This window comes from Myotis lucifugus, unplaced genomic scaffold, assembly GCF_000147115.1.
Source record: "Myotis lucifugus unplaced genomic scaffold, Myoluc2.0 scaffold_157, whole genome shotgun sequence".
Taxonomy (NCBI): Eukaryota; Metazoa; Chordata; class Mammalia; order Chiroptera; family Vespertilionidae; genus Myotis; species Myotis lucifugus.
The window spans coordinates 1,896,441-1,910,506 of NW_005871205.1; the positions used below are offsets into that span (position 1 = coordinate 1,896,441).

The 14,066-nt window shown below is 57.1% G+C and overlaps 1 protein-coding gene across 1 annotated transcript in view; it reads right to left on the bottom strand.

Annotated features, from left to right (window-relative positions):
• Positions 1 to 14,066, bottom strand: part of MYO18A (myosin XVIIIA) — a 75,850-nt gene that overhangs the window by 4,567 nt on the left and 57,217 nt on the right. The window contains exons 18-28 of the mRNA XM_023759497.1: positions 13,754 to 13,895; positions 13,441 to 13,600; positions 12,268 to 12,454; positions 11,266 to 11,509; positions 8,603 to 8,712; positions 5,641 to 5,706; positions 2,280 to 2,408; positions 1,450 to 1,593; positions 762 to 851; positions 481 to 600; positions 157 to 268 (exon numbers count right to left, since the gene is read on the bottom strand). Coding sequence (XP_023615265.1) covers positions 157 to 268; positions 481 to 600; positions 762 to 851; positions 1,450 to 1,593; positions 2,280 to 2,408; positions 5,641 to 5,706; positions 8,603 to 8,712; positions 11,266 to 11,509; positions 12,268 to 12,454; positions 13,441 to 13,600; positions 13,754 to 13,895 — 1,504 coding nt within the window. The remainder of the gene's footprint in view (positions 1 to 156; positions 269 to 480; positions 601 to 761; positions 852 to 1,449; positions 1,594 to 2,279; positions 2,409 to 5,640; positions 5,707 to 8,602; positions 8,713 to 11,265; positions 11,510 to 12,267; positions 12,455 to 13,440; positions 13,601 to 13,753; positions 13,896 to 14,066) is intronic.

A 14,066-nucleotide genomic window follows, 5' to 3' on the forward strand; every position in this document is an offset into this window, starting at 1 on the left:
GGGTCGCGGCATTAGGAAGGTTGAGAACCACTGCCCTATAGCCTTATCACAGAGCTCTCCGAAGGGACCCGCCTGGACAAGGGGTGTGGTTACCCAGGGGTGGGCATCAGAGCTGCCGCTCAGGCCACGACCGAGCTGCTCCAGCCTCAGACCCACCTGCGTCATCATCGTCCACTTCCCCGTTGATCTCGGCTGCCCGGATGAGGCGGGCCTCCATCACCTCCATTTCCATCACCTCCATTTGCTTCTTCAGTGCGTCATACTGGGTCTGCAGAGAGGGGGTGAGGAGGTGTGCCATCCCATCCCCAACTCAGTACCCCCACGTCCCTGAACCACACAGACCACGGTCACATGCTTACCCAGGGCAGACAGAGGTGCTGGGCTAGTGGCAAAGATGCCACCTGTCCTTGGGGGGAGCCGATGGGCACTACAGTGTGGCAGCCGCTAGCATGGCTGTCTTCACCCCGGCCCTGCCCTCACCTGCAGCTCCTTCATCTCTTTCTCAGCTCGGAGCCTCTCCGCGGTCTCCGCGTCCAGCAGCTGGGAGGCGGACTCTCCCGTGTTACGTTCATCTGTCAGCTCCGATGTCAGCTCCGAGATCTGGGGGGGAGAAGGGGGGGGCAGAGGGAGATGCCACCAGTTACCAGTTGAACTGCCTGCCTCCTTCAGCCGGAACGCTGGGGAGGTGGGGGAGGGAGGCCTCCTAGGCCCAGCCGCCCTGTGGAGGTGAGCCAGTTTGCCTGGTGCTAGGAGTCACTCACCCGGGTCTCCAGCCGGTCACTGTTGAGCCGCAGCTCATTCCGCTCCTTCTCCACTTTCTCAAGCTTGCTCCGCAGCTGCTGGATCTCCTCCTAGGGCAGTGATGGCGAACCTTTTGAGCTCGGCGTGTCAGCATTTGGAAAAACCCTAACTTAACTCTGGTGCCGTGTCACATAGAGACATTTTTTGATATTTGCAACCATAGTAAAACAAAGACTTATCTTTTTGATATTTATTTTATATATTTAAATGCCATTTAACAAAGAAAAATCAACCAAAAAAATGAGTTCGTGTGTCACCTCTGACACGTGTGTCATAGGTTCGCCATCACTGTCCTAGGGGGCAGCTAGGACGGCAAAGTGAGCCAGAGGCGCTGCGAGAGGTGAGGCCCCGGGACCTGCACCCTTGGGGTGAACAAAGCTGGGAAAGCTTGGGGCCAGGACACGAGGAAACAGGAAGCCACTGCCTTCCAGGGGGGCCCACGATTTTATCCTATGAGGCTCCCAGGGGCTCAGCCAGCACCCCAGAGGGAGGCCTTCTGTTTGATGGGCCTACTTTAAGGACACCAGCTCTCTGGACTAAACAAAGAAGCACTTGGGAGCCCAAGAAAAGCTGGTAAGGCTCTTGCCCACGTGGACCAACTGGTCTTTTTCCTCCCGGTCACCTGGGCCTCCCGGGGCTGTTACGCACGTCTTTGTTCCGGATCTGCTCCTCGGACAGCTGCACCTCAATGAGGGGCCGCACGGTGGTAAAGAGCTTCCACCAGGGCCAGTCCTTCACCCCTTTGTTCTTCTTGATGTTCTTCTGCACACAGCGAATGGCCAGGTCCTGGATCTAAGTTGGGGTGGGGGTGGCGCACAGTGGGGCTCTCAGTACCAGGCCCAGCCTGGATCCTCCCCGCTGGGCTGCTGCTCTGGCCACCTAGCCTGGAGTCCAAACTCCCTCTGCTGCCCTTCGCCCCCAGCCTCCCTGCCTCCCTCAGAGAGTGGGCGACAGAGACTGGCCCTGGGAGCACGGCCCTGGGCACCGGCCACTCCGCCATCATTAGGAATATAATTCCATCTGCTTTATTTGCGGCCTGATTATTTCCAGCACCCTGGCCTGCAAACGCTATAAAACCTAATCTTGCTGAAACACAGAGGCGGCGGTGCTGGCTGTTTTATGGACTTGCTAATAAGAAAAGGAGTCGCTGACACAGCTCCTTAATCTTCATGGAGCAGCCTCTGATCCTCAGCCCACCTCTGTCTGGGCCCTGGGCCCCCACCCCACCCTAACTCTTGGACCAGGCCACATGGTCTCATCACTGAGCCCACCAGCACTCTCGCTGGCACCGAGGGACTGCCCTTTCCCCAGCCTGGCCCAGGGCATGGTGGCCCCCGGAGGCCCCTACATCTTCTCCCCAGATGGCAATAGCTCACAGCCCAAGACCAGCCTCCTGCCCCTCCATGTTCCCCCCTCGAGTCCCCCACCCCACGCCACCCCGGGAACTCAGCTCTGCCTGCGAGGCTGGGGAGTGGCACCTTTTTCTTCTTGAAGTGCTGCCGGGCCAGGTAGCCCCTGCAGGCCGCCTGGAACAGGGTCAGGTTCCTGCTGGTCTGTTCGTCCCGCTGCTCTTCTAGCCGTGCCAACGTGCCTGCCCGGAAGAACACCTGTGGAGAAGCGGGCCGGTGAAGGCAGGAGCCTGGGCGGGGCAGCCTGGCGAGGGAACCGGAAGCAGGCGCAGGAAACCAGCAGGCCTACCCGGCGACCCTGGGCCTGGGAAGAGCCTGAGAATCCAAGTGTCCAAGACAGGAGGGAAGGAGCAAGAAGAGGCCCCGGGAAGCGGAAAGACGAGGGCCAGGCTGGGGGCTGGGAGGTTTTAGAAGGGGAGGAGTAGGTGGGAAATCCAACTTCAAAGAGAGATGAAAGGAGATGGAGTCAAAGGAAGGTATCGGGATAAGGAAAATGGGGAGAGGACACCCCTCAGCCACATGCTCCTGCTGCCTTTGGCATCCAGCTGCCTGAGGCCAGGTGAGGTGGTGGTGGGGTCCGTGGGTAAGAAGAAGAAAAAGGCCCAGAAAGCAGTGTGCAGAGAAAGGGGGTGGGGAAGGGTAGGGGGCCCCTTCTCTGTACCCTCCCAGCTCAGTTTCTTTCATGTGCCAACACCCCACCCCCACCCACACACCCAGGTTTCATCTCCTGAAGAAGCCAGTGTGGTGGGCGGAGGTTGGCCCAGTCAAGGGACCTGTCATACAGGTTTGGGGGCTGGAGGGCAGATGTGAGAGGAACCAGCTGGGTGCCCCCACACCCAGCCTTTCCTTTCACTCTCTGGTGCCCTGAGCTGGAGCTGGGTAAATGTTTCCCTACGAAGAGAGGAAGAAGAGGGGGAGATGGTCAGGTGAGAAAAGGCTCTAGTCTCCTTAGAGAGGGCAGAGGGACAGGTATATGCCCACCTCCACCATGCTCAGGACACACACAGTTCCCTTCTGTGGGGCAAAGAGAAGACGTGAACTCCACTCCACGGGAAAGACTCAAAACCACTAGGTACAAGCTCCAGGCCTCCCTCAGGGGACCAGTGGGGAGAGGGCCTCCGCTTTCTGCTGAGAAAGCTTTGCCTCTGGCGACGCCGAGGAAACCTAGTCCCCTGAGGCTGGCCTGGGAGAAAGGCAGCTCCGTCTTCTATAACACTTTCCCCAACCCCACATGTGGGGCGGAACGCCTGGCCTCTCCCATGGGTCCCGGGTCCCACCTGAGCCTTGATTTCCCACAGCGTGTGAGCCTGCGACCCTGCCAGGGGCGAGGGAATATCCCAGCCCCCTGTGCCAGTGGGCGGCATGCACAGTTGTCTGATTAGGACAGCAGCAGTGAGGGGCCAGGTGGGGGACAGATAATGGCCCAGAAACACCTGAGAAGAAAAGGGATGGTCTAGCTAGTGGTTCTCAACCTTCCTAACGCCGCGACCCTTTAATACAGTTCCTCATGTTGTGGTGACCCCCAATTTCATGGTTACAAATTGAACATAATTAAAACATCGTGATTAATCACAAAAACAATGTGTAAGTATATATGTGTTTTCCGATGGTCTTAGGCGACCCCTGTGAAAGGGTCATTCGACCCCCAAAGGGGTCGCGACCCACAGGTTGAGAACCGCTGGTCTAGAGGCTAGGGCAGGGAGCCTCAAACCTGTCTTGAACAGCTGTGTATTTGTGAGGTAAGGAGTCCCTTTGAGTATTAGGTGAAATCTCAGGGCCATCTTCCCCCCAACATAGCCATCCATACAAATTTCACAAACAATAACCAGGGGTCCTCAGATCCCCCAACTCCTTGCCTAAACCCTCAAGGTCCTGTGGGCTCAGACGGAGACCCCTTCCCTCCTCCTTTGAAATGATATGACAAACAGGGAGTCCTGCTCACCACCCAGTGTTAACCACAGAAGTCCTAAACTTCTCTCCCAAACCAGATGTGAGCGAACATCTGCCGTTGCCCCTAATCCTGCCCCCTGGGGCGCGACTGCCTCACCCAGGCACGGGGACCATGCAGAGGGACTGGGATGGCAGCCGGGAGGAGGACCAGCCTGGGCAGGCCCTGTCCTGCCCACAACATGCCTTGGAGGAGGTGCCACCCCCATGCCAGCCAGTAGCAGCTCAGCCTGCCCAAGGGGCAGGAGCCCACCCAGGGAAGGACCAAGAGGCTGAAGTGAAATCGTTGACTGCAGGCTTCCCAGGGCAGAAGCTGAGCTGGCAGCCCCCAGCTGAGAGACAGTTGGGGAAGGGGAGAGGGAGGAGGTGAGCCAGACAGCTGAAATCAAAACCAGAAAAATGACACGGAAAGAGGGCGGGATACAGAAGACACAGAGGCCGAGGAAAGAAATAGAATAATAGAACCAGAAACTGAGGAACGGAGACCAGCAGGGACCGCAGGGCCAAAGGGAACGCCAAGGCCAGCAGAGACGCAGATACAGCGAGGGGCCTGGAAAGGGATTCCCAGGGAGGGAGGGGGCAGGAGGAACCAAGAACGTGGCTCCGAGTGCAGAACAGAGACAACAGGGTGGACAGACCATACTTGAGCTTTTTGTCGAGCCTCCGCTTCCACCTCCCTCTCCCCCTGAGGCCCTGGGACGGGAGCTCCTCCCTGTCTGCTGACAGACGCACAGGTCCACAACCCTCCGTCTGGCTCCCAACTCCGCTCCCTCCCACTACAGCCCTTGAGCACATACGTGGACGCTGCCGGTCAAGCCTCCCAGTCACGGGAAAGAGTGGCTCCCTGGCGCACGGGAGGAATGCTCAGCTGACCCTCTCGTGTGGTGAGGCGGCAGACTGGCACCCGGGCCGGGCGTGCCTGCCTTTTATGTGCTACGTTCCATTCAGATGAGGAATTCGGCCCGTGGGCAGGTGGTGGCAGCACAGCATTACCATGTCCTGCTTGCCCTCCTGGGACCCTGGCAGCCCCAAACGAGCTGCCAGAGGGGGCTCTGCCCTCCGGAGAACTCTGCCTACTGCCTTCCCGATTCTTCTAGCCCTCCTCCCTCCGGCTTGCCCACTCCTCACACCAAGACCCAGGGCAAGTTCAGGGCCACCCTCCAGCCCACTCCCTCCTGACATCACAAGGTGTTCACGGCAGTGAACAAGCCAGTTATTCAGAGGGAGGAAAATCAAGTTTGCGGCAGCTGGGATATCTAAATTCCTGGCCCCTCGCCCTAACGAGGGCAGCTTGAGAGGAAGGACGGCCCCAGAGTGGCTGGGGTGGTGGATAAGGGGACCTGGGGGGCAAGACTCAGAAGGGGCACCAGGAGATTCCTGGAGTAAGACTGAGCAGGGAGGGCAGTGGGGGAGGGCCAGCCATGTGGACAAGGGTGACCAGAGAGTGAGGCCCGACTGTCGCCTTCCTGTGGGGACAACTCACCCGGCTCAGGCCCATGCAGCAGCTACTCTTCTCCAAGTCCAAGGACTCCAGCAGCTCCTCCACCGCCTGCAGAGAGAGGGGTCTCTGTCATGAGCCGACCCAGGGACTCCCCATCCACAGAGGGCTCCACCCAGTCACTTAGTCCTTCCCTGTCCTCCACTCAGTCCCTCATTTGTGCACCAGGCACTTTCGGTGGCTCCCACAGGGTCAGGCATTTGCTAGATTCTGGGGCTATAAGGATACAAGCTATCTTTTGGGTGTTGTGAGACAAGTGAATTAGTGAAGTACATAGAGGAGGAGGCAGCTAAGTCAGCCAAGGGGGATCCTGGAGGGCTTCCTGGAGGAGGTGTGGATTGTACTGAGTCTTTAGATACAAGAATTAGCCAGGCAAAGTAGGTGAGAGGGCATTTCAGGCAGAGAGACTAGCATGAGCAAAGGCCCGGGAATAGAAGACAACAGAATGTGCTGAGAAAAGTAGTCAGCATACTTTGGAGTGAATTGGGAGGAGTTAGGGTACAATTAGGGAGGTGAGCAGTAGCCAAAATACTTGGAATTTGTGTGATTTGAGAGGTCCTGGAGGGTTCTCTCAGGAAGGACGTGATCTGATTTGCATTCTAAGGAGATATCACTGGTAGAAGGGCAGAGGATGAATGGAAACCCCCTTAGGCAGTTACCGCAATAATCTACAGGAGAGAAGGTTACATAGAGCCTGACCTAAAGGGGAGGGAGGGGGGGTAGATGCGGGAGATGTTAAGGAGATAGAGCCTTGCCAGGTATGAGGAAGGGTAGAGAGGAAGGAATCTAGGAACACACTGAAGTTTCTGACTTATGTAACGAAATAGACAATGGTGTCGTTTTCTAAGGTAGAGAATACAAGAGAAAGAGTGGGTTTTGGAGGCGATATAATCAGTTTGGTTTGAAATGCTGAGTTTGAGGTGCTATGGCACACCAGTGGAGAAGTCCAGAAATAAGCTGGATAAAAACGCACGTCTGGAGTTCAGGAGAGAGGCCTGGGCTAGAACTATTGATTTGGGAGTCATCAATATATATGTGGTAATTGAAGTGATGGGTGTGAATTAGGTTGCCCTGGAAGAGGATGCAGAATAGAAAACACATCTGGCCAAGGAGCATCTCAAAGGAGAGAGAGACCTTTATTTCAGGGGCAAGTGGAAGCAGGGAAGCTCAGAAGTTCTGAGAAGGAAAGAATAGAGAGACGAGGGAAAGCCAGGAGTGGCAGCAAACAGGCTGAGCAGAGATTTTCAAAAAGAACAGAGCTGTCCACAGAGTCACATGTTGCGGAGAAGCACAGAGAAGTGCCCGTTAGCTCTGGCAACGCGAAGTGCAGGAGGAGACAAGGCGACCAAGCCCAGGTGTCAGGGGTGGGAACCAGGTAGCTGTGGGTGGAGGAATGAATGGCGGTGGGGTGGGAGGACGCGGGAGGAGAGGAAGTGTTGAAGGCACAGGGCAGGCAGGAGACAGGCAACGGTCCGGCATGAGAGAGAGTTAACTGAAGGCTCCTTTCTGACAGCAACGTCTGTGGGATGTTTCTCCACTGAGAGAAGAGCCAGCAGGAGAGAGGCCGAAGGCACACGAGAGGAGAGTTACCACCAAGGGAGCAGGCCTCCAGGGAGACCACCGGAATGGGGTCCAAAGCACAGGAGGACGGGATTGGACGAGGGAGGGGTGCTTCTCCCACCCAGACAGGAGGAGGGAGGCCCCTGAAGAGCCGTGTACAGAAGACAGAGGAGGAAGTTGGAGCCTCGATTCTATGAGCGTTGAGAGGCCAGGTCAGCCGCTGGCCAGAAGACCTGGGGCGGCACGGTTGGGGAGTATTAGAGAACGGTGGAGGATGGAGAGTCAAGGAAGGAGCTTAGAATTGGGCCCGGGTAAGGATGGGGCACACGGAAAACTTGCCCGGCCAGGGGAGCAGGGCAGGTGCTAGGGGAGGCTCAGAAGAGCTGAGGACGGTGATGAAGGCTGTGACCAGAGGGTTAGACTGCGGCCTCGAGGCTGAGCGGAAAAGGAAGTAAAGAGAGAGGGGATGGACAGAGTAGAGAGAATGCGGTGGGATCCAGGAATGAGAGGTCTCAATGGACAGAGAGGAGTGAGAGCACAGGAGGGAGGCTGAAGTCAGAGAAGGCCAGGCTGGAATTTCAGAGGCGGAGCATTTCCAGGGCGGGCGAGGTGCTGGGCGTGGCCATGAGTGGGAGGCTGGAATGAAGGTGAGGAGTTAGGGGTTGTGGGGCAGGTCATCTACATTCACACCAAGACTGCTGAGGACCCTGGCAGGTCCTGAATGAGAGAAGGTTCTGGGGTCTCCACGAGTGTGGGTCTGTGTGTGACTCGGGACAAGGGGAGGGGGGCCTTCTGCCCGTTCTGTAGAGTACCCGCCCTTTCAGGGAAGCCATCCTGAGGTCAGACGCCCTCAGAGTTAGGCAGGGTGCCTCAGGGCAGAGCACAGTGAAGGAGGATTGCTCTGCTCAGGAGGGGGTCAAGGCGACAGCCTAGAATGGCAGGGGGACATCCCCTTCCGCAGCCAGGAATCACCCACCCGGGGTTGACAAGGGGCCCGGGAGGCCTGAGGCGCGCCCGTGCAGAGCTCCTCTGCAGGAACTAGTCCCAAGTGGAGGTCAAGGCTGAGGGGCCCAGGGGCTACCAGCGGCACACCAAAACATGAGCTCTCATCTGCACCTGGGGGTTCCTGAAGGATTGTCAGCAGACACCCCACCTCGGGCCTCCAAAGAGGGTGGCTCTTCTCAGATTCCTGCAGTCCATTCCCCAGGCTACCTTCTCTCTACTGACACAGGCTGGCTGCCGCCTGCCCCTGGCCTCATTCTGGATGGCCAGAACCAGGAGCCTGAGCAAGGGCCAATTCTCTCTAGGGAAGGAAGGGTAGCTGCTCAGAGGGCTCTGGGCTGAGAAAAGGGGATCTGGTGGGGGGTGCCTTGGGGCCCAGACCTACCCGCCTTTCATCCATGACGATGTAGTTGTGCCCGTGTTTCTTGGTCAGGTGTGGGGCCAGGACATCAAAGCGGCGGCGGAACTCGGAAAATACCATGTGGTCAGGGTAACCTAGAGAGAGCGCAGCCCAGGGCCAGGCCCATCAGCACCTCCCCTGCTCCCACACTCTCCAACAGCCACGGCGCCCAGGCACTGGCGGGGAGGGTCACCCGCCGGGGGAGGAGGGCCTGCGGTAGAGGCAGGCCCAGGAAAGGAGAGAGCGGAGAGGCAGGAGGCAGGGGCGAGGGACAGGAAGCCGAGAGGACATCTAGGGCTTACGGTGGCATTACAAGGTTTAAAAGGGGAACAGGTTCTTCTGGAAGGAAGCAGGTTCCCTGTCCGTGAGGGGTGCACATGGGGGATGGCTGACCACCTGGAAGGGATGCTATAAAAGCCAGATGGCCTCTAAGACGCTTTCCAGTCCTCCATTCCATGACTGTCATCACCCAGAGAGAACAATGTCTTGAGGACTTAATAAGAAGAAAAAAAAATAAAAATAGGGCATTGGACAGTAGCCGAGGGAAACAGCACATGAGCTTGGGGGTGGAACCTGGCCCTGGCTCCTGGTATCACGTGACCTTAGATGGGTCACTAGGCCTCTCTGAGCCCCGGTTTCCCGATCTTTAAGTGGGGGCCCTACCACGTATCTTGCATGGTAGTCATTTAATTAGAAAATATGTAGAAAGCTTGACTCACTTGGTGGCTCCTTTCCTCAGTCTATGGAAGCAGGACGTGGGAAAGGGCTCCCTTCCTACCCCCATCTTGGCCTTGAGTCCTAGGCCAGTGGTCGGCAAACTGCGGCTCGCGAGCCACATGCGGCTCTTCGGCCCCTTGAGTGTGGCTCTTCCACAAAATGCCGACTTCTGCGCATGGGCTATGAAGTTACAATCGTATTGTTTGTTCTTCCCTCCACTTGGTATTGTGTGGGAAAAGCCACACTCAAGGGGCCAAAGAGCCGCATGTGGCTCGCGAGCCGCAGTTTGCCGACTACTGTCTAGGCTATGTGACCCAAAGAGACTGTAGACGCTCTTTCCCCTAAAGAGTCTGACCTCTCACAGAGATGCCCTTACTGCCTGGGCCTGCGGTCAGGGCAAGGGTGAGATGGCTTCCGGTTTGGAGCAAGGAAAGGATGGTGGCCGGCGGGAGGTTACCCGGTCTCACCCGAGGAGGCCAGAGCCCACAGTGGAGGACCAAGAAACCAACTTCTGCAGAATCATGGCCTTTCAAACTGGAAAAAGGTGTTAAACCAGACACAGCTCATCTTCCAGACACGGAAACTGAGGCCTGAGAGGCGGACCGACTGACTGCTCAAGATCACAAAGGCTGCGGCTGGAGGCAGAGCTGGACTCGGAGTCCAAACTCCGACAGCCGGTCGGGGGCTCTCTCCACCGTGCCGGCCTCGCTGGCTCTGGGAAAGCCTCCAACTGGGAGATGAGGCTGATGCATGTGCCTGATAATTGAAACAGGAGGCGGGGGCCGCGGAGGGGCCAAGACAAAGTGAGCTATTGATTGTATCTGAACTGCAATTAAATTGATGGGCCGGGATAGCAGGTCCGAACGCCAGGCATCTTAATTAATCATCAGCGCTATCGATGGTGGCTGGGGGCTGAGTGAAGGGGGGCCCTGCTGCTGCTGGCCTCATCGATCTGCTTGTTTGAGTAAAGCACATTGATTTTTGTTCAGAGCGGTAACAATCTGGTTTTGAAATAATAAACACCAACTCCATATCAAGACGTGGGGACAGATCGATGATTTATTTGGAGCAGAGCAGGGAGCCCGTTTCCTGGCTTGGCTGCTGAGGAAAAGTGGCGGTGTCCACGGGGAGGCCTCGAGGGGACCTGGCTGTGGGTGGGCGGGACCCTGCCTGCTCCTCTCGCTGAGGGAAACGGGCACAAACCTGGCCATTCCTAACTTCTCAGACAAGCAAAACCCTACTTGAGAGGCATGAACTGGGAAGCTGGTCTGCCTGGGTCAAATCCCACTTTGCCACTCACGAGCTGTGTGATGTTGGGCAAGCTCCTTAACCTCTCTGAGCGTCAGTCTCCTCATCTGGGGATGGTCACAGTACCTACATGTCATGAGGTAGTCCAGCTCTGCCTCCACACATTAAGTGAGTCAATGTGTGTGATGACTTTGGAATAGTGCCTGGTACTCCGTAAATGCTCTACGGATGTCAACTATGACTAGCACCTCATTTCTCACTGCGGGGCTAACCCAGCCACCGGCCTGCTCTTGGAGGTTGGTACCTCCACTGGGCAGATGGTTCCATGAGGGCATCTGCTGCTGTGGGCAGAAGTGACCATCCAAACCAGTGAAGGGGAAAGGATGGAGCTCTGGATACAAGGCATGTGGGGTAGGGGGGCAGGGAGGTGAAGAAGACAGGAATATGGAAGGGAGAGGCAGAAGAGAGGAGTCAGCAGAGTGGAAAGAAAGAGAAGGGAGCACGCTGGGCTGGAAGATGAGACAAGATCCCACAGAGGAGGCACCGGGGCAGAAAAGAGATCAAGGGCTGGTTGGAGACCGGAGGGGAGCAGCACCCTCTTTGGCCCATGGTCCCCCTTTGAGAGATGGGGAGGGACAGAGGCAGGTCCAGAAAAGGGAGGTTGAGAGCAAAGGAGGCCCTACCTTGGCGGTACATGCGCATGGCATCGAGCAGGCGGGAGCCGCGAAGCTGGGCGCGGAGCAGGGGCACGTCCAGCTGCAGGAGCCCAGCCTCGCAGTGGTCCCCTGAAGGCAGGTCCAGCTCGCTGCTGCTGCTGACTCGGCGGGAGGAGGCGGCCCGGGGCTCCCCGGCCCAGCCCTCTGCCACAGGCAGGAAGCAGTGCACGAAGTGCAGCTTCGACTTCTTGATGGTGTCGATGAGGGCGTCCTGCCAAAGGGGAAGGGATGGCCCTCAGGGAACTGGTGCCAGCATCTCCACTGCTTGCAGGCTGGCAGGTGCCCCACCACTGCCGAGGACATGCCAAGTCTGATAAGTCTGCCTTCACAGATCTGAGTGACCGCCCTCGCTGGTTTGGCTCAGTGGATAGAGCGCCGGCCCTCAGACTGAAGGGTCTGGGGTTCAATTCCGGTCAAGGGCATGTGCCCGGGTTGTGGGCTCAATCCCCAGTGTGGGGCGTGCAGGAGGCAGCCGATCCATGATTCTCTCTCAATATTGATGTTTCTCTCTCTCTCTGGCACTCCCTCCCTCTCTGACATCAATAAAAATATTTAAAACAACAACAGCCCTAACCGGTTTGGCTCAATGGATAGAGCGTCGGCCTGTGGACTCAAGGGACCCAGGTTCGATTCTGGTCAAGGGCATGTACCTTGGTTGCGGGCACATCCCCAGTAGGGGGTGTGCAGGAGGCAGCTGATCGATGTTTCTCTCTCATTGATGTTTCTAACTCTCTATCCCTCTCCCTTCCTCTCTGTAAAAAATCAATAAAATATATTAAAACAACAACAACAACAAAAACAGGTCTGAGTTGCCACTCAGGCAACCGCACTGAAAAAGGGGACCCCACCAGCATCGATCAAGTCAAAGTGGGACGCAGAGTGGGCACTGGGTGACTTGAGTGTGCCCAGAACGCCCAGGCTACCTGCCGGGGTGAGCAGGGGCACCGGGGCCGGGGCTGGCAGACTCACCACCTGCAGCTTAATCTGGATGCACAGTGACTTCTTCTTGACCGCCGCCATGCCCATGGTGAAGGTCTTCCGCATGCTGGTGGCCCGGCGCAGCGCCAGCTGCGAGCCTCCCTCCAGGCCCGCGATGGAGCCCGAGAGCACCGTGGCGCCGCCCGCCCGGCCCAGAAACAGGTTGCTGATGATTTTCCTGCCAGAGGAGGGAGGGCAAAGGAGGGGAAGAAGTCACATTCACAGAGCAGTAGAGGCCATTCCTGCTCTGAGCTCCTAGGAAGCCAGACAACCCCCATGGCCAGGGGCCTGGCCTACCCGGGCTAGGGCTGTGTGCCCCACCCCCTACAGAGACACTGTAGAGAAATCTCTGAATAGTGAGAAGACAAAACCAGGGTGGGCAGCAGCCGAGGGAGGGGCAGCCAGGGACTGGACAGAGCGGGCGATCTGTTCTCTGTCGCTAGGCAGGGCAGAGCGGGGAAACAGTGCCCATGAAGCAGGAGATAGTGGAGCCCATCTTCTAACAGAAGATATAATCTATTACGTCTACTGTGTCATTCCCACTAGAATGTAAACTCCATAAGGGCAGGGATTTGTATCTTATTCAGTCACAGAGAAGGTGCCAATAATTATCTGCTAAATAAATGAATGGATGACAAGGATTATACACCTGAGAGGTTTCTAAGGCTATGCCTGCCTTTTGTGAAGAATGCAGGGGTGTTAGTCAAATCTAAAATTATACCCCCCCCCCCGCAAAAAAAAAAAAAAGTAAATAAATAAATAAGCCCGACTGGTGCGGCTCAATGAACATCGACCCATGAACCAGGAGCTCACGTTTCGATTCCCGGTCAGGGCACTCTCTCCAGTAGGGAGCGTGCAGGAGCAGCTGATCAATGATTCTCTCATCATTGATGTTTCTATCTCTCTCTCCCTCTCCCTTCCTCTCTAAAACCATAAAAATATCTTTAAAATACACACAAAAAAACCCAAAAATATCTATAGGTCCCTCCAACCGTGTCTGTCCCCACCTCTACTCCAGGAGCCCACCCCCAAGCTCTCAACTAGCCTTGGCTATTGCCTCTTAGGAAGCAGAGTATCTACCCTGCTAGAGAGGGAGGCCTCTGACCAGGGGGCCCAAAACAGCCTTTGGGGGTGGGACAGGGGCAGAGTGAGTGGTACCCTTACTTCTGGGAGTCCTGCAGGAGCCGGGGGGCATTCTGGGTAGCCGGGTTCTGCTTGGTGTAGCTCAGCCAGCCAGCCACATTGTACTCCACCCAGTTGGTGCCATGGCTGTGGCCCAGGAGAAAATGGCGTGGTTTGCTGCTGCGCAGGAGGGGGCTTTGGCCTGAGGGTGGGAGATGCAAGGTTCAGACCATCAGGGCACCGGCTCCACAAAGCCCAGGGACTCAGTGAGCCCCTAGGCAGTGCCACCTGGACCCACATAGGGGGGTCCCCTGGAGAGGAAGTAGAGGAGCGGCCCTCCAGGGGTGCCACCTACCTTTTTTGTCACCTTCCTGGGGGCCATAGTAGGAGAAAAGGCGCTCCAGGAGGGCATCCTCAGTGGCCCCCGGCACCAGGGCCTCCTCCTCCAACAGCCACAGCAGGCCCCTGGCCTCGTCTGTGCGGGCCAGTGAGCGGACCTGTGGAGAAGCAAAGAAATCCCACTGTGCCACATGGAGCCCAGTCCCTAACCACGCACGATCAATATGCTGCACACGTACACACGTACACACGCACACCGCATACACACAGCAGCAGCTCCCGCCCCTCACTGCTGACACCTTGTGGAGCAGGTGGGCAGAGAGGGAAAA